Source organism: Musa acuminata, chromosome BXJ2-9, assembly GCF_036884655.1.
Source record: "Musa acuminata AAA Group cultivar baxijiao chromosome BXJ2-9, Cavendish_Baxijiao_AAA, whole genome shotgun sequence".
NCBI classification, from domain to species: Eukaryota; Viridiplantae; Streptophyta; class Magnoliopsida; order Zingiberales; family Musaceae; genus Musa; species Musa acuminata.
In genome coordinates, this window is record NC_088346.1 from 9,692,634 (window position 1) to 9,718,159 (window position 25,526).

Sequence of the window (25,526 nt, forward strand, 5' to 3'; positions counted from 1 at the left end):
TGATGTAGAATAAAGTAAAAAGAAGAGAAATAAGGAGAAAAAAAGAGAGCAAAATAGCAAGAGAACAATATAAGAGATTAAAAGAGAAAATATGCAAGTATTTTTTTATTCAAATTTCAAGTAAATCATCCATTGATAAGTTTCATTATTTAGGAACCTTATTTTAATCAATCAAGGCAATGATTTTCAATAGTAATCTCCTAGAGAATTAGTATGTCCTTTAGAAATTCAAAATATAATTTCTAGGATATCTAAATAGTAAATGAGTGTGCTTAATACAAGAGTGCACTTAATAAGAGTCCACAAAAAGACCAGAAAAAGAGTAAAGAAATATAAAAGGAGTCACTTAATCTCCTAAAAAATTAGTATGTCTCTTAGAAATCTAAAATGTGATTCTACGATACTTAAATAGCAAATGAGCATGCTTAATACATGAATGTACTTAATATAAAAAGAGTCCCTCGGAAAGATCAAAAGACTTTAGAATTTATAGACCAATTAATTGATGACTTATTATTGTTTTGTTTGCCTATAATAATTTTTTTAAAATCTTTTATAAAATTAGATGGTTCTATGTCACCAAGCCTATCACCATCATGTTCTGAATCTAGGGCACGATGGCAACTGAAGCAACTAGAGAATCCAGGGGTTAGGTGGAGTCTTGTTCCATAATACTTTGATTGACCTCCAATGTGGGTCAAGTTCATTGACTATTGTAGTATTAACATTCACAATCTAGAGTCTTGACACCAATTTAACTTGCTCAAACAACAGAATGCAGTAGATCATGCAGATCAATGCCTTAACACAGCTGCTGCTCTAAGAAACTTGAATGAGGGGCACAAACACACATGCTGAAGCTGAAAAACTCTGAGAAAGGTGCCTAGCCATGCTGAAATCTCCAAAGCACTTCATATTATCAAGTAGACCTCCATTGTGGTTGTGAGGAAAGAGAAAATAGTGAGCTGTATATATTTTTTCCTTTGAAATGTTACATGACAGATGATTGTGGCTTGTGTGAAAGCAATGCAGGGGAAGATATATTCCTACTTTGACAACTCCTTATGAGCGTATGTTTCTCTTATGCTAACATAAAAAAGTTTCTTTCATGTTGTTATGATGTGCAAAGGAATTTGAAAGCATGATCATGAGAATTCCTTGCGAATATGAACAGAAAGTTCTTTATGAAAGCAGGCCAACTTCTGCAGCCAAGCAATGTTTCCATGCATGCAGATTAGGCCTGCTAATGAGCTGGTAATGATGCAGTGTGACTTCACCAATCCACTGAATAGACCTGCTTCTTCCATGAGATTGCTTGTGTGGAATGGAATGCATTCTTTGATCTTGTTTGTAGTGTTCTGCAACTGGGTTTGCCAAAGGTATGACCTCAGTGTCGTGTAATGCTTACGTTTGTTCTGGTAGATAAATCGTAGATCATCAACTTGTCAAATCTTTCATCATTAGATGCATTGTATTATGTCCCAACCATTGGTTACCAAATCTTTGGCCATAGGCCCCAACCCACTCTCGGATGAGATGCATTCTCTCTTTGATGTCATAGATGATGCATTCATTCATCTGTACATTCATTTGTTTTCTTCAAGTCGTCTTCAATCTTCCTTGATGAAGTGGCATAATATGTACTTTCCTGCTTTATTATTCCTTGAGAACCTATTAAGGCTCCTTACCATGATTCTCAAACTAGCCCTTTTCTTAATATATATGTATATATATATATATATATATGTATATATATATATATATATGTATATATATATATATATATGTATGTATATGTATGTATATATATGTATGTATATGTATGTATATATATGTATATATATGTATGTATATATATGTATATATATATATGTATATATATATGTATGTATATATGTATGTATGTATATATATATGTATATATGTATGTATATATGTATATATGTATGTATATATGTATGATATCCATTGATACAACCATTTTGTAGATTAAGTAGAATTCTCAATGATGGATGCATTCTCAAGATCTATTATCTGCGTGCCATGCGGGATTGTAGTACTATAGGATGGAAGAATGGCCGCCACTGACATCATGTCCCTTAAATAATACATCTCGAGTTGCTTAAACTCCAATAAACAATGTGTTAAAGGAAACACCATAATCAAATCGCCTGACGCTGCGCAATCTTCATCATATTAATATCATATTTATTAAACATTAAGATTTCAGACTTGCGTGTGATCGCCCTTTGGGAACACGCATCATGTGATCGCCAATTTTAAAGCAGCCTGACATGCGCTCATGATCGATTACTCTACATGCATCATGTGATCACCAACTTTAAAGCAGAGGGAGGAGCCAATACGCAAGAGCTAAAAGGAAACTGAGACACAGGAAGAAAGAGATGTTCTGTAAGAAGATGAGGATGAGGATGAGGAAGAAGAAGAAGAAGAGAGGAACGATAACATGATTAGGAGCGGGTATGATGGAAGTAAGGGGCGGTGACCGGGAAGGGGACGGCTAAGTAGGACTCCCGCATGAGCTGTGACTGGACGGCCTGGGCCTCAATCAGATCCCTCACCACCGCCCCGTAGCTCTCCCGAAGCCGGTTCAGCGCCGACCGGTACTTGGCCGCCAGCCACCGGAGACGCATACGCCGGAGGAGCCCTCCCAGGAGCCGTCGCCCGCGCCACCGCCACCCACGGCGCGTGCCCAGCCGGACAACGGTCATCTTCCTCCGCCGCAGAGACGGGGCCGCCGCCCAGCGGTGCGGCATGCGGAAGAGCATGGGGCCACGTGTGGGAGGCCGCGACGGCCAGCTTTGGGCGTCATCGTCGGACGTGGCCATTACAGCGGTCCTGGTGGCGGAGAGTCGGACGCACGATTAGAAAAGGAAGCGAGGACGAACGTGGTTTAAAAGAATACGGACTCGTTTCTGCTCACTCGCGGTGGAATTTAAGTCCAACTCCGAAAACCTACCCACAAATATATATATATATATATATATATATAAAAGGAAGAGAGCTATAAAAAGATAATTACTATCAATAATATGATTTTAAAACATAAATAAATAGATAATTGATTCAGTATGTCACCAAATAGCTAATCTAAGATACATTGGCTCAAGTTAATAATAATATATCTATCAGATTTTTATAAAATAATCTGTATTTATCAGACTAAATCCAAGTGATATAGTGATTTATTTTTCTCCAATAGCAAAATCATAAATTCAAATTAACTTTTGCTCAATGTATTCTACAGGGAAAGAAGCGTTGATTTGTCTGCATTTGGTCTGAAGAAGACAGCAACCTCAAAGGAGACGATGCTCTACGTGAGAAGAAAAAAAAAGAAGCTCACATGACCTCAGCATGAAGAGTTTCGAGCCCATCCATTGTGCGGATGCTCCCGAGACAACACAAACGACATGTTCTATCTATCTATCTATCTATCTATCTATCTATCTCATCATCGATGGGTGGCATTGCTTGCGTATATACATTCTGCATATGTTAACTCCACCATTATTTGGATGTCATTGATGATAGTCAACCTTATCTTGATTCTCCTGCCACCTTTCTTTCTTCCTCAATGAAGAAAACGATGTGCCTGCAACAGAAATAATGCTTGCAGTCTGGCGGAGGAGCTATTAATCATCAAGAATGAGTGACTACTACACAGAATTCTATATATTGAACATGTTTCAGAGATACAATAGAATATATAATATGGCATGTCAAGCTAGAATAAAGGAATACAAATTTATGGTCTGAATCTTAACATAGACATCCAGTGATGCAGCAGGGTTTTTTGGTGCATTTAGGTAAGAGGCATGCATCTGTGCACTTGGAGCAGGACCAGACACAGCCACAAGAATACTCAGGGCAGGAGAGTCTTGGGAGGGCGCAGGCGCAGCAGCCTCTGGAGCACGAAGGCTTCGAGCTACAGCACCGTCTTCCGGAACAGCATGAAGGTTTCCAGCCGCAGCACCATGAGCAGTCGCACTGTGGTCTCCAGCAGGTGGGGTTCCACCCACGGCACCATCCTTGGGGACAACAGGAACCGGGGCAGGACGGCCTCCAGTCGCAGCAGAGTGGTCGAGTACAACATGAACTGGAGCATGATGTCTTCCGGCCACCGCAACATGGTTGATCACAGCATGAACTGGAGCATGACGGCCACCAGCCACACCGCCATGGCCTGAAACAGGAAGGCCACCAGCTACAGCAGTGAGGCCTGCAGGAGGAAGCGTTGAAGCAATGGCATTGCGGTTTGCAGCAAGACACATCGGAGCAGCTGCTGCAACAAGCCTTTGGGCAACTCCAGCATGTTCCACCACAACTGCAAGGATTTTTGGTGCAGCCGCAGCATTCTCCAGCGCAGCTGCAAGGAGTTTTCGAGCAGCTGCAGCATTCTCCAGCGCAACTGCAAGGAGTTTTCGAGCAGCTGCAGCATTCTCCAGCGCAACTGCAAGGATGCTTTGTGCAGCTGCAGCATGTTCCGGCACAGCTGCAAGGAATTTTTGAGCAGCTGAAGCATGTTGAGCCGCAAGTGCAAGGAGCTTTTGAGCAGCTGAAGCATGTTGAGCCGCAAGTGCAAGGAACTTTTGAGCAGCAGCAGCATGTTTCACTGCAACTGCAAGGAGTTTTGGAGCACCTGTAGCATGTTCTGGTGCAACTGCAAGGAACCTCCGAGCAGCTGCAGCATGTTCCACCACAGCTGCAGGAAATTTTGGAGCAGCAGGAGCATGTTCCGTCGCAAATGCAAGGTGTTTTCGAGCAATTGCTGCAGTTTCTGCTGCAACTGCAAGGAGATTTCAAGCAGCTACAGCAAGCTCCAATGCAACTGCAAGGAAGCTTCAAGCAGCTGCAGGGTGCTCTGCTGCAACTACAGGGAACTCGGGAACAACTGCAGCATGGTGTGCAGGTAGGAGCCTCACAGCATCGAGGGCAGGGACATCCACATTGACAACGGTTACAGTTCTGTGGACAAGAACAGCTTGGTCTTTCGAGCTCAAGCATACACCCACTGAGGCAGCAAATCCATGACAAGTTAAAGCACAACTTCGACCTGCGCAAAAACCAAACAAGTCTTTTTTCTCCTTCAAATGAAAAGAAACTACATTTTCTATAAGCGTAACAACTAATGTTTTTTGCTGCATCATAGACTCAATTGTCAACCTCTGAACCTTGTGCAAGGACTTCCTGAAGGATATGACACTAACAGCTAAGAAGATGTCAACAAATTTGATGCTGCAATATATGTTGTGACTCTTTAAATATATGGAATGATTGTCAAGATATTTATGAAAAAGAATGATGTCCATATAATAAGTATGTCGGCTCATGTGTAATCAACCGGATCTGAAAATTGTTATCTAATAAAAGATTCTGTGTATCCAAGATGTAAAAACAAGATATCTGGTTTCTGGAGCAATGTTCTAGTGCGATAGAATGTAGCAGTTAGACCGCATGAAAGCACAATAATGAATCCAAAATGAATATGATGAACTTATCAAACCAATAAGTGAAAGAATGCCATAATTGACGAACAAAACTTGAAAGGAAGATCCAAAAGTTTCACCAAGTCAAATACCGATCAGAGTAAATAAATGTTCTGAATGACTCATTCAAATGGTCATGCTTTATGATAGTCATTTGTGTTTTGAGTATAGGAAAATACATTATTGTAACACTTCTTCAACCAAAACAATGCCAAAGGAATAAGTCAACAAGAACAAACATCAGAGACAAGTAATTGTTGTTCGTTTATGGCTTTCTATTGTTAGTTCATTTTGTTTCTTCTTTTTAATTTCTAGTTTTGTCTTTTTTCCCTTTTAACAAAATTTCTTGAAGCTCACATCTGCTAAAGCATAAATAAACACGGACCTTTCAGATTCACAAGCGCAAAAAACTATTAACTCAATATCACTTTACTGTATAATTATGTATCCAAGCACAGCCTACAAAATTACACTGAATATAAAGTAACTTTTATCTGTATTAAGATTAGAACCCCTTTATAGTTGTTGCTGCTCGATCAACGTACATTACATTAATGAGAAGTTGTAAATACACTTAAGCTTCAACAGCTAAACTATAGAAATCTGTAGAAATTTTTGAACACCTTCAAGAACAGACCTTCATAACAATCAAGATTTGGTCATCATATAACCTCAGAAACCAATCAACACCAAGAGGCTAGTAACTCCATGGACCATAATTTCCATCAGTTAAGCATGCCAGAACTGGATTGGCATTGTTTTAATTTATAATATAGCAAATAAACCATTTAGACAGGGTGGAAACAAGCATTTTAGGAAAAGTACCAATACTTCAGTTTTTTTAATTCTTACTACGTTAAAAAAGGGTATGAATAAGAAAATATAGGCATAAGACATCATGCCAAAGTATAATAAGAAAATGTAGGCAGAGTTGAGAAGGCGTGAAAGCAGAAATCACCAATTATCTGAAGCAACACAACATGACAAGTAGTGCAGCTGATATCTTCTGAGTGAGATTTTAATTGTCACATGACAACATGAATGTGGAGAATAAAGGTTTATGATTCTCACTGATAATTATGTAAGGCATTAATAGATTAAAGACTTGGTAATGCTCAAATAAGAACAAAAAGTGCAGATGAATCTATAATATGCAGCAACATCAACAAGACCAAACACTTTCCCTGTTTTCTCTGTATATTAAGTTCTATTTATCTTCACAGCTTCAGGATTGCAAATATCTTCCTTTAATTGTGTTAATCAAAGTAAGTAACAAAACTGAAATAGAATCAAGTACCTCAGCCATCTCCACAAGCAACACGATGCGTGCCTCCGCTTATTTCTATTTGACAAAACAAGCATACAGATGTTATATATTTTACATATCACATAAACCTTAGTACGCAACAGGTGAAATTGAAGGATCATACATAGGCATCAAAGGATCTGGTTTTATTCCCACAAACTCGTTGACCCTGCAAAATAGTCATGATTTATAATTTTAGTCTGCATAAAATGATATACAATCTTAATATTGTTGAAAGCACTAGAATTTCTCAGGGAACATACTATTAACTTGGATACCCCAAGTCTATATGACACTGAATATGGTTTTGCACTCGAGGTTTTAAGTTCAATAGACAACTTGGATCTCACAAGTCTTTTTTCATTTCTGGGAGGATGAATGAGCTAATTATCCCATTAATTTATTAAGGAGAAAGAAAATAATACATGAAACTGCTACATGAGAGCACAAGTAGGAGAAGCCAACTTGAGCCTAGACCACCAGAAACAGCTACAGAGAACAAGAAAACAGAAAACTACCACACCACACTTACAGACAGAAGATAAAGAAGATTGTAACTCTTACCCAAATGTCTAAAAGCTCTATGGCAGAAGGAAACTATATCAAGAACTTCAGCAAAAAATTCATTTATATGCATTACCTAAATTGATCGTTCCTATCATCAGCATTATAGATGCATTTTATTGGAGTTGCTAATATAGGTTCAAATTATAGTCACTTGAGCCAGCAATGGAGCTTTACACAATTCAAAGTGAAAAAAGTGGTGGAACATTATTATTGTGAGAAAAGCAGCTGATGAAGGAGAGAAAAGAGTGGCAGTCTCTTCTCATACACATTTCCAGATATTTGGTCGAACATAACATACAACCAGAGGCAACCTACAAAATTTGCTTTCTCAATCACAAAGAAAATAAAATCAAATAATGTACAAGAACCAAAAAAGTGAAGCATACTCCTTGCAGCATCTGGAAACAGGTTGGACTCCTTCAAGTGATTGTAACTCCTCCTGCTCAAAAGTAAAATTTCAATGAGATATTCATATTTCACAACGGAAACTTAAACGTAAAACAGAGAAGCATATCAGCAGCAGCTAATTTTTACAGGTTCATGCTGCAAAGTCGATATAGATATATACAAACCTTCAACCGATTCTATTACGGGAATTACTTGATCTATAGATTTAAAGTCAATATTTAGTTCCACAGAAAAGATAGCAAAGCTCACACATATCAGCATGCCACACATGGCAAAGCTCACAGAAAAGATAGCATATCATCATGCCACTGGTCTCACACATAACATTTATGTTTTATTTTGTATAACAGGCATATTTTGTTGAAGAAGAACTCATGTAAGCCGAACTGTGTGTGTGCATATATGTATCTTATACATTATATGTATAGCAAAACAATGCCTTAGTGCAGTCTCCGAAATAGTTCCAGCTGAACATTGATGATCTATCGGATGCACTCCAGTGAAGCTGTAGCAACAGACATGTTGCTGGAGACATAAAGATCCATTCAAAAAAAATTCCTTTAGCCACATCAGCATCTTTTGCCATTAAAAAATGTTCTTTTTGCCTTTGACAAACCTGATGTTGTTACTGTATGTCTTCCATCTTGACATCTGTTCATTTGGACTAGGATTCATAGCTCTGTTTTGAGGGTGACAGTGCCCTTCTATCTTCAAACATCGAGCAAGGCAGCATTTTTAGCTCTCCAATCAAAATGTTTTGCTACCCAAATTGCAGAGTCTAAAAATTGCAAGATAATGCATCTAAATCTTGCTTCCATGCAGAGCCATCGCAAGCACTCAAAGAGTTCCACAAATCCGATATTTGGGTCAACGAGAAGGTTTGTTGGGTTACCTCGATGAAGCCAATCTCGCGGTTCAGCATCTGCAGCTCGAGCTGCAGCCTCCGGCGGCCGCAGAGGTCGGGGTACTTGGGCGGCGACTTGGGTCTGGGAGCGACCACCACGACCGGTGGAGCCGAAAGCGGCGGCGCGCTCGGCACGGGCTCCCCCATCGGTCGGCGGCCGCGGACTCACGAGCCCAAACGGATCTCCAACACGCTCGAGAGGGTTCAAAAATAGTGCTCAGTGGAGGGATCACGAGGGAGGGGGAGACAGGGACTGGGAGCGGCGCAGGTGGGGTATAAATGCGGTACGCGGCGGAGGACGGGAATCCGAGAGGCGGTGACGCGTCGCTTAGCCTCACCGCGGCAGCACCCCATGCGCCCTCCGCGGGCGTGGAAACAAGAGGAGGCAGCTGCGGCAGGAGAAGCAGGCATATTTCCCTGTGCCTTTCTCTCTCCTTTTGCCATCAATCTCCTATCCATCTCAACCTTCTTTTTCCTACCTGTCTTTCACATACACATTCACACCCCATCACACGCCTTCAGCGTTCTCATTGTCCGATCGTTTGCTGCTGCAGTGCCACTGACACCTCCAATAACACCACCAGTATTTTTACTACAAGTATCTGATAACAGTATACTGCGTGTGTGAGAGACATGAATGAGAGGTGAGAGTCTGTAGAGAGAGAGAGAGACAGAGGTAGAGGGTATAAAAGCCTGCAAGTGTTGGTACTGAGCCGTGCCAAAGGCGCAGAGGCGGGGGTTGGCCTGTCCGTCTCTCTCCCTCTCCCTCTCCCTCTCTCATCACACAGACACACACTCAATGGTGTTTGGTGGCGTCGTTGCATCGTTGCAGGGAGAGGGGATATGTAAAGTGAGGAGAGCGCCGTACTGCAGACCGCACGTGACGCCCACCACCAAGTGGGCCACGCACTGACTCATCCTCGACTCTCCTTCCACCCATCAACCATTCTTGGTCTCCTGCTAAAAGCCTCTCGCGGTAGAAATTTTTACCTCAGTAATAATCCTCCTCGACACACCTCACAAGTCTTTAGATGGTAGAATGGATGGAACATGTCAGAGGAAACAAGTCTGTTCTTGCGTAATTCATTGTCTGTTCGTCATCCTCCATAGTTATTCCACCTTTCGGACAAAGATGAGTATGAGCAAACTTGTTATAGTAAAAGGAAAGAATAAAAGAAAGAGGAGAAAAATGGGGACTGCATGCAATGCAGGGCTTTGACAAAGAAAGCATTCGATCGAGGTTTCAGTCATCCAAAGGAAGCTTGTCATGAGACAGATTTTGAAGAGTTCACAGGAAGGAAAGGAAATGTAGAAGTTCCCTCTTCCACTGCATACAGTTGTTTCTGAGCACTCTGCAGCCTTGCCTTCAAATTACATGTAAGAGAACAGGGATAAAAGATCCATCTCTGACACGTCTTTAGCTGTGTCCTCAGGGAGCTCTATGCCTAACAGCATTCCCTACAAACAGTAACCAAGGAGGCCTCTCCCCTCACAGCTTCATCCTCCCTTCATATGAGATCTCTCTGAAACAAAAAGAAATATTCATTGAACAATCTTCTTTGTTTATCACAGTATATATATATCTCAAGTAGCAAAGTTGAATTCACTGTCAAGAAAAAAGAGAAGATTAATCTTGTTTTTGGCCCTATAAAGCAGGAGGGTATTGCTGTGGTCATTCGAGGCCTACAACACGTGCCTGTCGTGGGGCCCACTGTTGGCCTTTCCAATCACAGACCATCCGGAGATCCGTGGAGGAACGAGTTAGCATTCTTTCTGGGTGTTCGAAGACAGCCGTCCGATCGATGGGGGGTACGACCGACTCCAGATCGCCCTCGGAGTCTGCGCGCCACGCCCCCTATCATACTGGCGGGAACTCCCACGAGCCTCGCGATTCCCGTCGACCTGCGGGCCCCGGGGTTAAGGCGAAGGACGAGGGAAGGACGGGGAGGGTGGGGCCGGCGGGAGCGGGCGATGGGTCATCCTCGAGGGGTGCGCCACGGATTACCGGGGACGGAGGCAAAAGTCGACGCTGACGTGTGACTGGGCGTCGGGTCGCGTGTACCGTACACGGGCCTGACTAACCGGCTGTACGACACGTGCAAGTCGCCTCGTGGCCTGTCTGATTGCGTCATTAGCGAAGCCCGTGTGCCGTTTGATGCTCCCCTTATTCTATTAATGGAAGCTCTTAGTCTACTAATGCCACTGCAACGTGAGTTTCTTGGGAGGAGGGAAGTGGGTGGGTTGGGTTCCATTCCTGCGAGTACAATGTTAATTTCTTCTTTTTTTGGTGTCCTGACGAGGTTAAAGATCCCCCCGGACTAATTTATTATATATATATATATATATATATATAACTTATTCTTTAACTAAAAATAATTACCTATGTGTCACCTTTAAACACTCATTATGATGCTTAAAACACTAATACTATATTAATTTGACCATGATTACAAGTCACTGTTCCAGGTTTCACGGATACTGCTACCTTGAAGTATCAATACAAGGATTATCCGAAATATTTTATCGCTTATGACATACCCTGTGCGTGGGATTTATTTGGTTTGACCGAGTCCCAAAGCAGTAATTTAGGGCAGTTCACAATGTTATGTCGTGTCAATTCAATTCTAGATCGCATCTGATTTAAAATCCGATTTATTTGGAGCCACCAATATGTTCGAATCCGACCCAATTAATTATCGGATTGGACGTAGTGAAACCTCATCTTCGAGGTCTCACATCGACCGTGCGAGTTTTGTGCAGTCGAATCGTGTCATCGATGTGTCGTCGCGTCGGTCGTGTTGGGTTCCACAGTCTCGTTCTCTCGACTGTAGAGCTCTTGTTCTCTCTTGATAAGCTTCACTTGCCACTTTTTACTCAATCGCCTGGCCATCGCAAGGTGTTCGATCTGATTCCCAAATGAATTGTTCTGCACAATGATTCTTGGTAATCGAGACCGTTCGTGTTTCCGGCTCGATCAGAACCAGACTCCTATGACTGACTTGCTTTCGTCTATGACTGACATGCTAGATATAAATCAAGGAAGAACAAATTAGGCTTCATGGAGAGACAAGACCGAGCTGCAGTAATCTCCCTTCGACTCGTTGGATAAGTTGCCACTGTGATCTCCAGCGCCAGACGAGCTGCAGGAAACAGGTAACTAGGACGACAAGACATGCGCCAATCGTCGAACACCCTCCGCGTGTGTCTCAGGAGACGCGTCGATCGCACCGTCTTTGCCGCGGACTTGGCAGTGTTGATGCCATTCTTCGCCGTCCATTCGCTGCATGCTGTGCAGCAGCGCTCACCCATCCAAACACCATGCTTTCCACAGTATAAAGACGTGGGCAATAATCTCTTCTCCTCCTTCCCTCACCTCATATCGCTGCGGCCTTTATAAGGTCACACCATCATCAACTTATCTCTCCCCTCCTCCCCTTCATCTCTGACAGGAGCTGCAAAATGGTACTCATCAGTATTAGTCTAAGACACATCTAGCTCATCAAATGCTTTCTGCTCATCTGTATGTTTCTGAGTACTGTGTGTTTCCACCGTGCTCCACTTTGTTGCTAGGTTTCTGCCGATGTTCCTATTGATAACGAAGGTGAAGTCGTCAATTACAATGAAAATCCGACCGATAAATCCAAGACGGGGAGGGTGGCTTGGTGCTGGTCTCATCTTGGGCGCCATATTATTTCCATTGCTAGATGCTGCCTATATATGCAATGTCTTAGGGCTGAGAAGGACCATATAGACGCTGTTCTTGGTCACTCAAGATCAGCTAACATTGTCACAAATTTTGTGGGTACACTTAATCTTCTGGAGTTGCTCGGAGGCTTCTTAGCCGTCGCGAAGTTTGGCCGCTACATGACCGTCGCGATCTTCGCCACGATCACCGCCGCGGAATGACGATCTAAAGCAAAAATACAAACGTCCAATCTCATTCCGTGTTATCATATATATATATATATATATATATATATATATATATATATATACACACACACACACACACAGCTAAGATGTTAGTATGCTATCGTTCTACTTGTGAATACAGAGCGTCAGCTTGTTGACGATCGACACATCCCTTAGCAGTATGAGACCCCCGGCCTGCGACAGCGCGCGGGTGGCGCACTACGAATGTGTCGTGGCTAGCGGCGACCATCTCGCGATGCTGTTCGTCTCCCACCACACGATAGCCCTAGGGCAGGCGGCATCAAGGCCAACGTGTTGCAGCCGCGACCTCAAGGAGGAGAAGGCCATGATCTTCTTCTTCAACCGTTTCTACTTCTGCATCAGCCTCGGTTAGAGGTTCGCGGCCACGGTGCTGGTGTACGTCCAGGACAACGTCAGCCGGGGGTGGGGCTACGGCATCTCGGCCGCCACGATGGTGGTGTTGCTGCAGGGCACGAGGCGATACCGGTACAGGAGGCCGCAGGGGAGCCCGTTGACGGTGATGTGGAGGGTGTTCCTCTCGGCCTGGGAGAAGCGGAGGTTGCCTCATCCGGCCGACGCCAGCGAGCTAACCGAGTACACCGCGGCCTAGGTCGCGCACACCGGATGATTCAAATAATCACCGGGGAACGTGGCAAATTCTCATTGGTCATTGGCGCTAGAGACTGGAAGAGAATAATTGCTAAAAGTATAATAGAAGCTCATCTTGACTCGGATAACCCAACCATCACAACATCCATACCTTGTCTCGACTTCCTAAACCAAAAGTACTCGCAAACATATTAACTCATTAATGGATAAGCTGGATTTTCTCTTTTATTTTAAGGAATGGTCATGTAAATCTATCGATCACACCGGAGTGATGATCATGTGGGTGCAGGTGGCTAGACAAAGCAGCCATTCAAGCGTGCAACACCAGGGCAGACGAGGAAGGTGAAGATGGTGGAGCCTGCAACGTTAGCAAGGCAGCTACAGTAACACGAGTAGAAGAGGTGTAGATGGTCCTGAAGCTTCTCCCGATTTGGTCCACCTGCATCCTCTTCTGGATCGTCTACTCCCAGATGACCAACTTCTCGGTGGAGCAAGCGACGTACATGAACCGCCCCATCGGCTCCTTCGTACGTCCACCCTTCCGGCTCCCTTTCCTTCTTCCTCTTCGTTTCCATCCTCCTCTTCACCTCCCTCAACGAGAGATTCCTCGTCCCCCTCGCCCGGAGCTTCATCCACAAACCAAGTCCAAGGCATCACAAGCCTTCAGCGGGCCAGCGTCGGCCTCGCGCTCTCCATACTCGCAATGGTGGTCTCCGCCGTCGTCGAGAGGAAGAGAAGAAACCTCTCGGTCCATCACGACACCAAGATGAGTGTATTCTGGCTCGTTCCACAGTTCTTCTTGGTTGGAGCCGGTGTGGCCTTCGCCTACGTTGGGCAGCTCGAGTTCTTCATCAGGGAAGCTCCTGAGAGGATGAAGCCGACGAGCACGGGCCTCTTCTTGTCCACGTTGTCCATGGGGTTCTTCTTCAGCAGCTCGGTCGTGTCCCCGGTAGACCAGGCATCGAACGGGCTATGGATCAAGAACAACTTGACCAAGGGGAGACTTGCAGTGTTGAGTGTGATTAAACTTCGTGGTGTTTCTGGTGTTCGCAAGCCGCCACGAGTACAGAGTGCAGAGCTACACTTGGAACAAGCAAGGTAGGGAGCTGGATTGTTGGAAGGATGACAACGTCGATGAACAGATAAAGGGAATTAATGCCTAGAAAAAGGAGGAATTATAAGTTGTAGTTTCGGCAGTAAGCAATTAGACGGTAGCTTTGTCCACCACCACCTTCGACTCTGTTCCTCCTCCTCGCCCTTCAGCTCTACCTAGGATAGAGTCGCGGAAAAAACAGCACTCGTGCGCAAGCAGCAACCAAAGGAATGACGTACGGCAAGTGACGTGTTATATTACTCGACAGGCCGCTGGTGGCCGCTGCACCACTGCCGCCTTGCTGATGAGCAGCTCCAGAAGGGGCCATCACTTCATTGGAAGCCTGCGAACTGTACCAACTTGATATTTCATTCTCCATGTATACCTTGCAGACGACATAGACGTTCTTCTTGGGGTCGGTGGTATTCCTCGTCCCGTACGCCATGTTGAGACGGTATTCCTCCAGCCTCCTACGGGTTTCCTCAACAGAGCCGTTATCTGCTCCCTTGGAGAAGGCAAAGGTCCTCTCGAATGCCAGGATAATGTCCCAGGACGTGCTTCGGACTGGCTCCTCTATGCCCAGTTCGTTCCAGTGGCCATTCGGGGTGCGTCGGCGTCGGCTCAGATCGTTCGGATCCCTGCGCACGAAGAAGTGGCCGTACCTCCCATTCGCTCCCTCGAAATACCAAACTGAGTCAGAACCAACCGGCGAGCGCGAATTCAAGAATGGATGCAAGACTTGTTAGTGCAAACAACTTTATGCCGTGGCCTCGGGGCCGATGCGGCTTGGTTTGGGTCCGAATGTGCGGGGATCTTGCGCGGCGTTCCTCGGGACAGCTGAGGTGGCTGGTTACGATGGTCCGGGCGGGATGTTGCGTGGGGAGTAAAGCTTTTCCGCGGTGCTGGGAAGCTGCAATCTCGCCCTTGTCCCTGCACAAAGGTTGGGTCGGAAGCTCGGCCCGACCCCTCCGACGATCAAGTTAGATGATGTGGAAGGAGTTTTTTCTTAGTGAAGAAGTGTCCCCCCCTTCGCTCTGTTTAGCACTCGGGGGTATTTATAGGGTGATTTAATGTTACCTGACGTGCCTGCCTACGGGGGGCAGGATCGTACCTCTGATGGTGTCTGACATCGTTATTGACATTGCGTGGGGAACCGAACTACCACAGGGTATGGGCGTGCCTCGGTGGTCGTTCTCCTCTGCCTCGGTCGAGCGCGTTGGGTCAGACAACGATGGAGTCTTCGTCTGAGAGCGGGTGACGTCAGCGCCCATCGTGTCGGCATTATTGCCCTCTTCTAGGCAGAGTGTCGTCTAGTCGTGGCTGACGTCGTGGCGCGTCATGTCGCCATTATTACCCTCATCATATTCCCCCCCTCGGAAGAAGTTATGCGTCGGTCACTACGATAGGGGGGAGTCCGAGGCATGGCTTTGTCCTTCGGTGCCGCAGGAGTCTCCGGTGACGTGGGGTCGAGCTCGCCTCGGGCGGGCAGGCTGCGGCGAGGGAGGTGGTCTCGGGGAATAAGGAGCCGAGGAGCGTGACGCAGGCGGACTGACCGCGCAGGTGTGTCTTGGGGAGCATAGAGCCGAGGAGCACGACGCAGGCGGGCTGACCGTGCAGGTGTGTCCCGGGGAGTATGGGGCGAGGAGCACGACGCAGGCGGGCTGATTGTGCGGGTGTGTCCCGGGGAGTATGGGCCAAGGAGCACGACGCAGGCGGGCTAACCGCGCAGGTGTGTCCCGGGGAGTATGGGCCGAGGAGCACGATGCAGACGGGCTGACCGCGCAGGTGTGTCTCGTGGAGCATAGAGTCGAGGAGCACGACGCAGGCGGGCTGGCCGCGCAGGTGTGTCTCGGGGAGCATGGAGTCAAGGAGCGCGATGCAGGCGGGCTGACCGAGTAGGTGTGTCTCGGGGAGCATAGAGCCGAGGAGCACGACGCAGGCGGGCTGGCCGCGCAGGTGTGTCTCGGGGAGCATGGGGCCGAGGAGCACGATGCAGGCGGGTAGGCTGCGCAGGTGTGGTCTCGGGCATCATGCGACCGAGGAGCACGACGCAGGCTGGCAGGCCGCGCAGGTGTGGTCTCGGGAATCATGCGGCCGAGGAGCACGACGCAGGCGGGCAAGCCGCGCAGGTGTGGTCTCGGGCATCATGCGACCGAGCAGCACGACACGGTCTGGTAGCAGGAGTCGAAAAGCTGCCGTATTTGATTTCCTTTCTAAGGGGACTGGTTATTTTTGCCGCACGCTTTCAGACATTGAGATCGAGGCGTCAGGGAGTTGCCGCTTCAGCGGGGCTGCCACGTCAAGCTTTCATTAAGGCGGGGCGTCTTTTGGCGTTTCTGACGTGACGTGATGGTCACGCACGTGCGCGGGTGGGCTGCCGCCGATTCTTGGGAGACAAAGGGGCGCTGGTTCTGGCGGGATATCCCCTTTAATTAGCGGACGCCCGGCTTCGCTTTTATCTTTCGCCGTTGAGTTCTCTTTCTTCGGATCTTGCCGTCTTCCTCATCCTCCTCATCTCCTGCATCGCCCTTCCTTTTCCGTAGCACCCTCAGTCAAGGTCAGTGAGGATGACATCCTCTCCTTCCTCCTCTTATACCCCTTCCCACGGAGCCAGGGAGGGACATCCCCCTCCGTCCCCTATTGGATCCTCTGATGGGGAAGCGGCGCGGGCCCTCAAGGCCTTGATGTGGCCGCATGACCTAGACTCCTCCGTGAGTGGGTCATCGCTAGGGGGACTCCGGGAGCGTTATGGTATCCCGGAGGATTATATCCTTAGCACGCCTGAATCGGGACAGCGGGCGTATGACCCGGTCCCGAAGGGTTTTGCCTTGACTCTAAATGCCCTGGAGGCGGGTTTGCGTTTTCCCCTTCACCCCCTCATTATGTCTTGTATCTCCCTATGGTGGATTTCGCCATCCCAGGTGGCGCCGAACTCCTGGCTCTACCTAGTGGTGTTCCTGGGGGAATGCCATCATGCCAACATCACCCCCACCCTCAATCTGTTTCATTCATGTTACCATCTCTCCAAGGGGCCGGGGGGTTATTTTTTATCTGCCCGGGTAGGCTTTTGAGTCAGGGGGGCCCCTTCCAACAACAAAGGGTAGAAGGGGAGGTTTTTTTATATTAGCCGTGCAAGGGATTGGGGCTTCGGAGTCCGGTGGTCCACGAGGGGGGTCGATAACACCATCCCGAGACTGAGCGAAGCAGAGCGCCGAGATCTGGGGAGACTTAAAGAGGTTCTCCCCAACTCCCAGGCCCTCCGGAATATGACCGAGCGATGGCTCGTCGAGGCGGGTCTCAGCCCGACGCCTCCGGGTACGTCAGTAACGCTAGGTTCGGACACTGCATGGCTCAATTCTGGTACTAATGCTTTTCCTATTCCTTTGCAGAAATGGTAAAGCTTCGATCGCTCCTGGGCGGTCAGGCGTCGCAGGCCCCCCTTCCAGCACCGCCGGTCGATTCGCAGCCCGGCTCGAAGGATGCACCGTTGGAGGTCGAGGCCGAGCGTCCTCGGAAAAAGGCGAAGGCAACACCTTCAAAGGGGGCTGAAGCGGGCCCTTGACGGGGCAAGGCCGGGCCTAGTCGGCGGGCGGCCGGGAAGGGCCTATGCCCCCCCTCCGTGCGTGACCTGTGCCGGCTGCCCGCCGGGGACGAGGAGCCGTTTCTGACGTGGCTGGTGGGTGAGATCCCGACCGGGGAGGCAAGTGACCCCCTGGTCGCCCGCTAGGGAGGCCTGTCCTGAGGGGACAAGGTGTGGGCCGGAGGGGACTCCTCCGCGTCGTTCCTTCGAGGCGCACTTCATCCCGACATGGCTCGAGATTTGTATACCCTGCCCTCGGAGGCTTTGCTTGGCAAGTCTGCCAAGTCCTTGATCTAGGTAAGTGCTTTTCCTTCCTCCCGTTTGGGGTTGTTTTCCCGACGCTATTCTTCTTGACCCGTCTTTCTTCTTGTAGGGCCTTCACTACGTGACGGCCTTGATGGATAGGGTGCGCGACGCTGGCCGGGTCATTGGGGGCCTCGTCAGTCGCAACGCCGAGCTCCGCCGCCAGGTCGAGGAGGCCCGAGCTGGGGGCGGTCTGGAGGCAGTAGCGGTCGCCGAGAAGCGCGCGACGGACTTTGAGGCGGAGGCGGCTCGCCTTAGGTCAGAGCTTGAGGACTCTAGGAAGTCGAATGAGGAGCTCCAGAAAACAATAAGGTTGGAGCGAACCGAGCTCCGCTTGTCGAAGACGGAGGCGAGCGCCCTCAGCAAGAAGCTGGAGGAGGCGAAGGCCGAGACGAGAGCGACCTCGGAAGCGCTGGCGGAGGAGGTCCGTCTCTGACTCGTCAAGGATAAAGAGCTCCTTGAGGCGTATAAAAAGTCCGAGGGGTTCGAACTTGGGCTGACGCGGACGGGGCGGGTGTCCTTTGAATACGGATACCGAATCGCCACGTCCTGCTTCCGCGCTCGTCACCCCGACCTTGAGGTGGAGGAGGATCCCTTCACTCCCCACCCCAAGGATCTGGAGGTAGACATGCCTGAGGACGTCCCCTTTGACAACCGCCTGGACGTCCCATTGTAATAAAGAAGGGTCCTGTATTTTCGTTTTTCTAAGGTGTTAGTCGATTTTGTAAGTCGGGGTCAAGTCCTGTAAGGTGGGGTCAAGTCTTGTAAGTTGGTTTCCTCTTGAAATAAAAGAAAACTTTTTCTCCTCTCGTGTGTTTGCTCAGTTTCTTTTTTAGCGCAAGCGAAAAACATCTTCTTCCCTCAAGCAGAAAGCTTCTTCTTCCTTGGACGAGAAACTTCCTCTTTCCTAGACGAAAAGCTTCTTTTTCCTCAGACGAAAAAACTTTTTCTTTCATTATGCCAAAGAAAGTAACTCCTTCAAAGAAACTCCTTTCTCAGACGAAGAATTTCTTAAGGTTCTGGACGTTCTAGGTTCTCGGTAAAGGAGAACCGTCCATTGTCGCGAGCCGGTATGTACCCAGTCGGATTACTTCGACGACCCGATAAGGTCCCTCCCATGATGAGGGTAATAATGATGACATGACGCGCCACGACGTCAGCCACGACTAGACGGCACTCTGCCTGGAAGAGGGCAATAATGCCGACACGATGGGCGCTGACGTCACCCGCTCTCAGACGAAGACTCCATCGTTGTCTGACCCAACGCGCTCGACCGAGGCAGAGGAGAACGACCACCGAGGCACGCCCATACCTTGCGGCAGTTCGATTCCCCACGCAACGTCAATAACGATGTCAGACGCCATCAGAGGTACGATCCTGCCCCCCGCAGGCAGGCACGTCAGGTAACATTAAATCATCCTATAAATACCCCCGAGTGCTAAACAGAGCAAAGGGGGGGACACTTCTTCACTAAGAAAAAACTCCTTCCACATCATCTAACTTGATCGTCGGAGGGGTCGGACCGAGCTTCCGACCCGACCTTTGTGCAAGGACAAGGGCAAGGCTGCAGCTTCCCAGCGCCGCGGAAAAGCTTTACTCCCCACGCAACATCCTGCCCGGACCATCGTAACCAGCCACCTCAGCTGTCCCGAGGAACGCCGCGCAAGATCTCCGCACATTCGGACCTAAACCAAGCCGTGTCGGCCCCGAGGCCACGACATAAAGTTGTTTGCACTAACAATACTATATATAACGCCAAAACCGGGGAGCTTCGATTCAAGAACATATGCAGGACTACGTATGCCTCCGATCTAAAGCTACAAAATCCACAAATCCGGCAACGCAGAGCAGGAAGAGAGGAAGAAAAAGAGATGATGGCATGGAGGCTTTTACAGGGGAACTGGTCTGGGTCGAAGCTGTAGATGTCCATCTCCTGTCTGTCGTCTTCCTCGTTGATGTAGAGGCCAATATGTTGGAAAGTCATTATTAAAGAAATTTTATTAAAAAAAAATTATTAAAGAAGCTTGAATGTATTCCTATGATTAGAAAAATCTTATCTATTATCATGCCTTCGTAAGATAACGCTCTTGTAAAGGATACCAATCTTGGATCGATGCAAAGTAAACAGTTTTACGAGTGAGAGGCTTCGTGAGTAGGGCATCGCTGTTGCTGCTGTTTGGTTTTCTTTATTAATATCTTTATCATTTTTATTTTTTTATTGCTTTCTTAAAACTACGATCTAAAATAAACAAAATAAAGAATCATAAATTTTTAGTGATATGAAGTTTTTTAAAAAATTCTGTAACAAAAATTTCATCGAAACTTTAGGATTCAAGAACAGACAGAAGCGATTATTCCAGTAAACTATTCTTTTACTATGCCAAGATCCGTCAAGTTGTTAAGAAACACATCAATCATTTCAAGAAGAACATGAAACTTTGATCACACTGTACCTCCACTAAGGAAAACAAAGATGCGTAAAGCAGAATCTGCCTTCTTCGACGTAGCATGCGACACGTACAGATTGAATCACCTGCAGAGCTGTTTTGTTCAGTTGCGTCTCCTTTTGTTGCCCGCCAAGGTGCTGTCCGATTCGTCGCTGCCGATTAACTGAGCCTCTGCAGAAGCGAATGACAAATCACCAGAAGACTCTGAAGTCTCCGTGTACACTTTACAGATGACGTAGTTGTTCCTCCTGGGGTCAAACGTATTCCTCATCCCCTGTATCTCCAGGTTGAGGCGGTATTCATCCATCTCCCAAAGGGTCTTCTTGTTGGTTCCCTCGAAGAACACAAAGTTCCTCTTGAATCCCAGGATCACGTTCGATGACTCGTCTCGGACTGCCTCCTCTAAGCCCACTTCTTTCCAGTAGCCATGCGGCGTGCGTCGGCGCCTCTGCCTCTGCTCGCTCGGCTCCCTTCGCACGAAGAAGTACGCGTACCGCCCGTCCGGACCCTCCAAGTTAACTGCACGCAGTACTACCAACGTAAGTGAGAATGCTTCGGATCCAAGATCCAAATGAGAACCATCAGATGAATCATGACACTGCCGAGAGGTCTGGATTCAAGAACCGGGCAGCTTCGATTCAAGAACAGATGCAGGACCACTTATACCGCCTAGAAAGAGAGGAGGCGGAGGAAGAAGAAGAAGAAGAAGAGATGATGGTGTGGATGCTTTACTGGGGAGATGGTCGGGGTGGAAGAGGTAGATGTTCAGATCCGTTATCCTCTCTTCGTTGATGGGCAGGCAGTGCACCTTGGGCCGGAGGAAGTAATGCAGCATCTCGATGCCGGTCGGACCGAATCTCACCCCTACCGGAAGATGAGGAGGAGGAGGACGAAGAGGCGGCGGATCAGCAGGACGATTCCGATTCATCTGCCCTGTATGATTCTTCCTGCGCTGCAACGACGCCTAGCAAATTAGGAGGGGACGAAGACGGCCTCTACCTGCGCTGCAACGACCTATATTGGTTTCCCAAGACGACAGTTGCGGCTGTTACGACTCTCTGTCAACCGGCCATCTTGATTACATCACTCCCGTGATGTGATTGGTGTCATCCAAGACGAGGATGCGTTTGCAACGAGGCATTACGGTTTCTCTTCATAACACAAATATTTTCCATCACTAGAACCCAAATATGTAAATCAAAATAAATTGATTGATACAACGTATTTTTGGGCTCCAGACATATCACAACTGACGCCATATGCCAAGTCAGAATCGTACCAAGAAGTTGTTCCACATGTCCCGTCCCGAGAGCTCGGGGCGATGTCGTCTGACGCTGCTCCGCACGTCCCAGGATGATGATCGATCAGAATTATCATCCTATCCCTCGAGAGTAAGTGGTCACATCGAATCGACATGCCACTGATCCATGTGCAATAATATAAAGCCCCTGACCGATCTTCGGTTGGGGGGGGGGGCGCGGGGAAGTAGGGATAGAAAATAATTCGTCCCATCATTGACTTGCTCGTCGGAGGGGTCAAAATCGGGGATCACTTGGCGAGAACCATTTTTGCAAACGAATGAGCACCCACGAGCGACGAGTGTCTCAACCCGGGACGTCATCCACCGCACAAAGGAGAGCTGTCAATCGACCAGGACCCCGATCAACGTCAACTAGCACTCTTTCCCGAGGGCGCGACGACCTCATCGTCCAACTCGCTTTACAGAAAGCTCTTGACATTGACCTGTGGACTTGACCGTACTGACTCATCGTATATTTGTTTGCTAATATTGATTACATTTGATGAGTGAATACTAAATATTATTTTCAAAACCTTTCTTGATATATTCGAAAGGATTGTTTAGTCTATTTACTTAATTGTTTAAGGGTCTTCTTCAATATATTGTGACCTGACATGAGTCTCACGAGAATCTTGCAAAAGCTAAAGTAAAAATGATTTAAGCTTTAAATAAAATTAGGGGAGGGTTTTGTTTGGAAAACAAAGCAAATTTGACACTTAGACGAACAAGTAATATTTATTCACAATGATCTTAGTATAAAGATAAACCAAAGTCAGATTATGGGCATATTAATACTTCATTTAAACCAATACACCATCCAAATTAAATGAAACCAATACACCATCCATATAAGTGTCTTCAGAAAGAATTTAATTTACTTGTATGATTATTCAACTAAAATAATTCTAGTATTCGTTTTTTTACTTCTTTAATCATTCAATAAAAAAAAAATCAGAATGAAATGCTCATTGATCACTTAAATACGGAGATAGAACTACACAATTGTCTAACTTCTACACCTTCGATAGCCACACCTCTCCTCGAATAATAATAATAATAATAATAATAATAATAATAATAATAATAATAATTCATCTCAACTCGGTCAGAACCCGGCCGAGTTCATGCGCGACGGGTTAGCGTGGTGGTTGGGTCGCCCGCGAAACGACTTCAACCCCTCCGAGACAACGCTGCCGTCGTCGCCCACCGGGAATCCCATTGGCGGCGGCGCGTCAGTGTCGTCCTCCCCCCTCATCGCCCTAAGCGTTTTCTTCGCCATATTACGCCGCATCTCGCCGCCGCCGCCGCTATACGCCACCCGCATAAGCACCGGCTCCGCCCCCGCCGACCTCGCCAGGCCGCGGAACCGGAGGCTACCGCGGCTCATCCCGTAGAGTGCTGCCACGCAGTATTCCTCCACCGCTGCAGCCGCTGGCGACCTCATCAACGACACCACCGGCGCCACCGCCCCGCCGTCCATCAGTGCCGCACGCCCATCGTTGCAAACGGCCAGGCTGCATACCGTCATCATCGCTAGCCTCGCTAAGCCCGGCCCATGCGGCGGCGGTGCCCCGTCGACGGGAGCCTCCTCACTCTCCAACGCCACGGAGAGCACTGCCCGCACCGCCCCCGGAGCTCGCGCGATCTTCAAACGGTTGGAGCCGGCGAGGGAGAGGTAGTACAGCGCCATCCCGGCGTCCCGGCGGGCGCGGACGCCGTCGGCTGAGGGCACGGAAAAGAGGTCGAGCAGCGGCGGAATGGCTCCAAGCACCCCTATTGCCGCCCGGTTTTCGTCCTCGAGAGAGAGGCTGAAGAGGGCGCCGGCGGCATGGTCGCGGGCCTCCGGATGGCCGCCTTTGAGCACGTCCACTAGCGGCGCCACCGCTCCCGACCTCAAGATGCGGACGCGGTTTTCCAGTTCCAAGGATAGGTTCACCAATGCGGCGGTAGCGTTGATCTGCACGGCGGCGCTGCTGCAGAGGAGCATGGAGCGGAGCGCGGCGAGGAGGCGAGGCGTGCACAGGTCAATCCGGCGGTCGCGGCTCTCCCTTGTGGCTAGCCGGAGCAACACCACGGCGGACTCCTGCTCGGATAACTCCGTATCCATCAATCTAATCAGGATCTCCTCTTCCGACAAATCAAAGTCGGCGGTCGGAGACGCAGGGAGATTGGAAGCGGCCGGGTTTTGGACTTGTGATGTCGGCGGCGGCGGCTCTTTGGGCGCTTGCTCGAAGAAGGCTTCGGTAATGGAGGAATTGGAGGAAGAAGACTGGTGCTCGGACGCCGATGGGGTCGAGAGTTGCGAAAAGGAGGGAGCATGATTCGTAGTGCGAACCGAGAAAGCGGAAGGGGTGTTGGGGCTCATCGTCTCCCTCATATTCTGGACGTTTATCCTCGATCTGCAGCCTTTTCCATCCGGCAGTGCCGAAGAAGCTCGCAATTCCTCATATTTTTCGTCGTATCCTCGGTCTCTGGAGAGGTCACCTCTGTCTTCTCTTACTCTTTCGGTTCCATCACAGGGGTACGCATACTCCCGTGGCGGTCCAAAGCTCTCGCCTTTTTCGGCCTCCTCTGCTTCGTCGAGAGAGAACGCCGTGAATTGCCGCATGAATTCACCTCTTTGATCTCTTCTCGCACTACTACCACCACCGCCACCACCACCAACATGAGGAGGCGGGTCGGACAAGAGGGGCGGAGGAGGGGGACGTGGATTGGTGGAGGGAGGCATGATGCTGCGGATGAGGGCGCAGGCGGCGTCTAGGGGGATAGGTTGTGGAGATGGGACACCGCAGCGTTGGCACCAGCTGAGGATGGCGGACTTGAGGGCGACATTGGGGATGAGGAGGAGAGAGGAGGGGCTGAGGTCGAGAAAGAGGCCGGGCGGGGAGAAAGCCAAGTCGGCGCAGGCCTGGACGCAGCTGCGCTCGAAGGTGTGGCCGGAGGGGGGGACGATGACGGGGTCGGCCATGAGGGAGCGGGAGATGGGGCACAGGAACTCCACGGGCATCTCCGACACCGTGATGGAGGACATGGGCGCGTTGCCTGAGGCGGAAGAAGGCGAGCGGTGGTGGTTGGAGAACCTCCAAAACGACTTGAGGCTTCCCATTCATTCCCGTCGCTCCAAGCTCAAGGTTAGCCATATATAGCTCTCCTCTCCTCACCGTGGTTTCATATCTCTTCTTTCTTCTATTTCCATTTAGTCTTTACCAGGTAATGTTGAACAGCTCTAGACTTTTAGGTGGCGAAGACCAGGGGAAGATTCAGTAGGTAAATGATTCGCCATGAACAAATCTAATGATGATATGTATTGATAACATAGAATTAGTAGACATAAGACTTTGACTCGAAGTTTGCTTGTCTTCTCTCTATTAGCAGCTCAGCTACTATATTTTACTCAGAGCTGTGGGGTTCAAGAAATGGTTATTATCTTAAGACCTCATAAACTGTTCTGATTACTGTAAAAAATATATAATTTTGTTCTAAATAAACTGTTACATATCCAGTTTATAAAACAAATATATAATGATTGTCAATATTGCATGAACCATTGAGATTCTCTATTTTTATTT

General features: G+C 48.0%; 3 protein-coding genes and 1 pseudogene across 3 annotated transcripts; 1 reads left to right on the forward strand and 3 right to left on the reverse strand.

Moving 5' to 3' along the window:
- Window positions 1-3,740: 3,740 nt before the first annotated feature.
- Window positions 3,741-8,839, reverse strand: LOC135624040 (uncharacterized). Its single transcript, XM_065127515.1, has 4 exons — window positions 8,681-8,839; window positions 8,405-8,496; window positions 7,767-7,819; window positions 3,741-4,807 (listed from the first exon to the last, which is right to left on the reverse strand). Exons 1-4 carry the CDS (start codon window positions 8,837-8,839, stop codon window positions 3,741-3,743), a joined length of 1,371 nt encoding a protein of 456 aa, XP_064983587.1.
- Window positions 8,840-11,864: 3,025 nt separating this feature from the next.
- LOC135624041 (protein NRT1/ PTR FAMILY 6.4-like) lies at window positions 11,865-14,397 on the forward strand (annotated as a pseudogene).
- Window positions 14,398-20,760: 6,363 nt separating this feature from the next.
- On the reverse strand, window positions 20,761-21,585 carry LOC135624042 (NAC domain-containing protein 71-like). The gene is made up of 2 exons (XM_065127516.1): window positions 21,282-21,585; window positions 20,761-21,176 (listed from the first exon to the last, which is right to left on the reverse strand). Exons 1-2 carry the CDS (start codon window positions 21,583-21,585, stop codon window positions 20,761-20,763), a joined length of 720 nt encoding a protein of 239 aa, XP_064983588.1.
- Window positions 21,586-22,897: 1,312 nt separating this feature from the next.
- LOC103998143 (U-box domain-containing protein 40) lies at window positions 22,898-25,163 on the reverse strand. The gene has a single exon (XM_009419537.3). The coding sequence runs from the start codon at window positions 25,061-25,063 to the stop codon at window positions 23,063-23,065; it is 2,001 nt and encodes a 666-aa protein (XP_009417812.2). The 5' UTR covers window positions 25,064-25,163; the 3' UTR covers window positions 22,898-23,062.
- Window positions 25,164-25,526: the final 363 nt, after the last annotated feature.

What these genes read in the sequence shown, in the direction of transcription:
- LOC135624040 (XM_065127515.1), bottom strand. Translation starts at nt 8,839, where the DNA reads ATGGGGGAGCCCGTGCCGAGCGCGCCGCCGCTTTCGGCTCCACCGGTC. An exon ending in ACATACAGTAACAACATCAG is followed by an intron (nt 7,820 to 8,404) that starts GTTTGTCAAAGG and finishes ACTTTTGAGCAG; the next exon opens with GAGGAGTTACAATCACTTGA. An exon ending in GTTTCCAGATGCTGCAAGGA is followed by an intron (nt 4,808 to 7,766) that starts GTATGCTTCACT and finishes ATCTCCTTGCAG; the next exon opens with TTGCAGCAGAAACTGCAGCA.
- LOC135624042 (XM_065127516.1), bottom strand. Translation starts at nt 21,585, where the DNA reads ATGAATCGGAATCGTCCTGCTGATCCGCCGCCTCTTCGTCCTCCTCCT. An exon ending in TCTTGAATCGAAGCTGCCCG is followed by an intron (nt 21,177 to 21,281) that starts GTTCTTGAATCC and finishes TACTGCGTGCAG; the next exon opens with TTAACTTGGAGGGTCCGGAC.
- LOC103998143 (XM_009419537.3), bottom strand. Translation starts at nt 25,063, where the DNA reads ATGGGAAGCCTCAAGTCGTTTTGGAGGTTCTCCAACCACCACCGCTCG.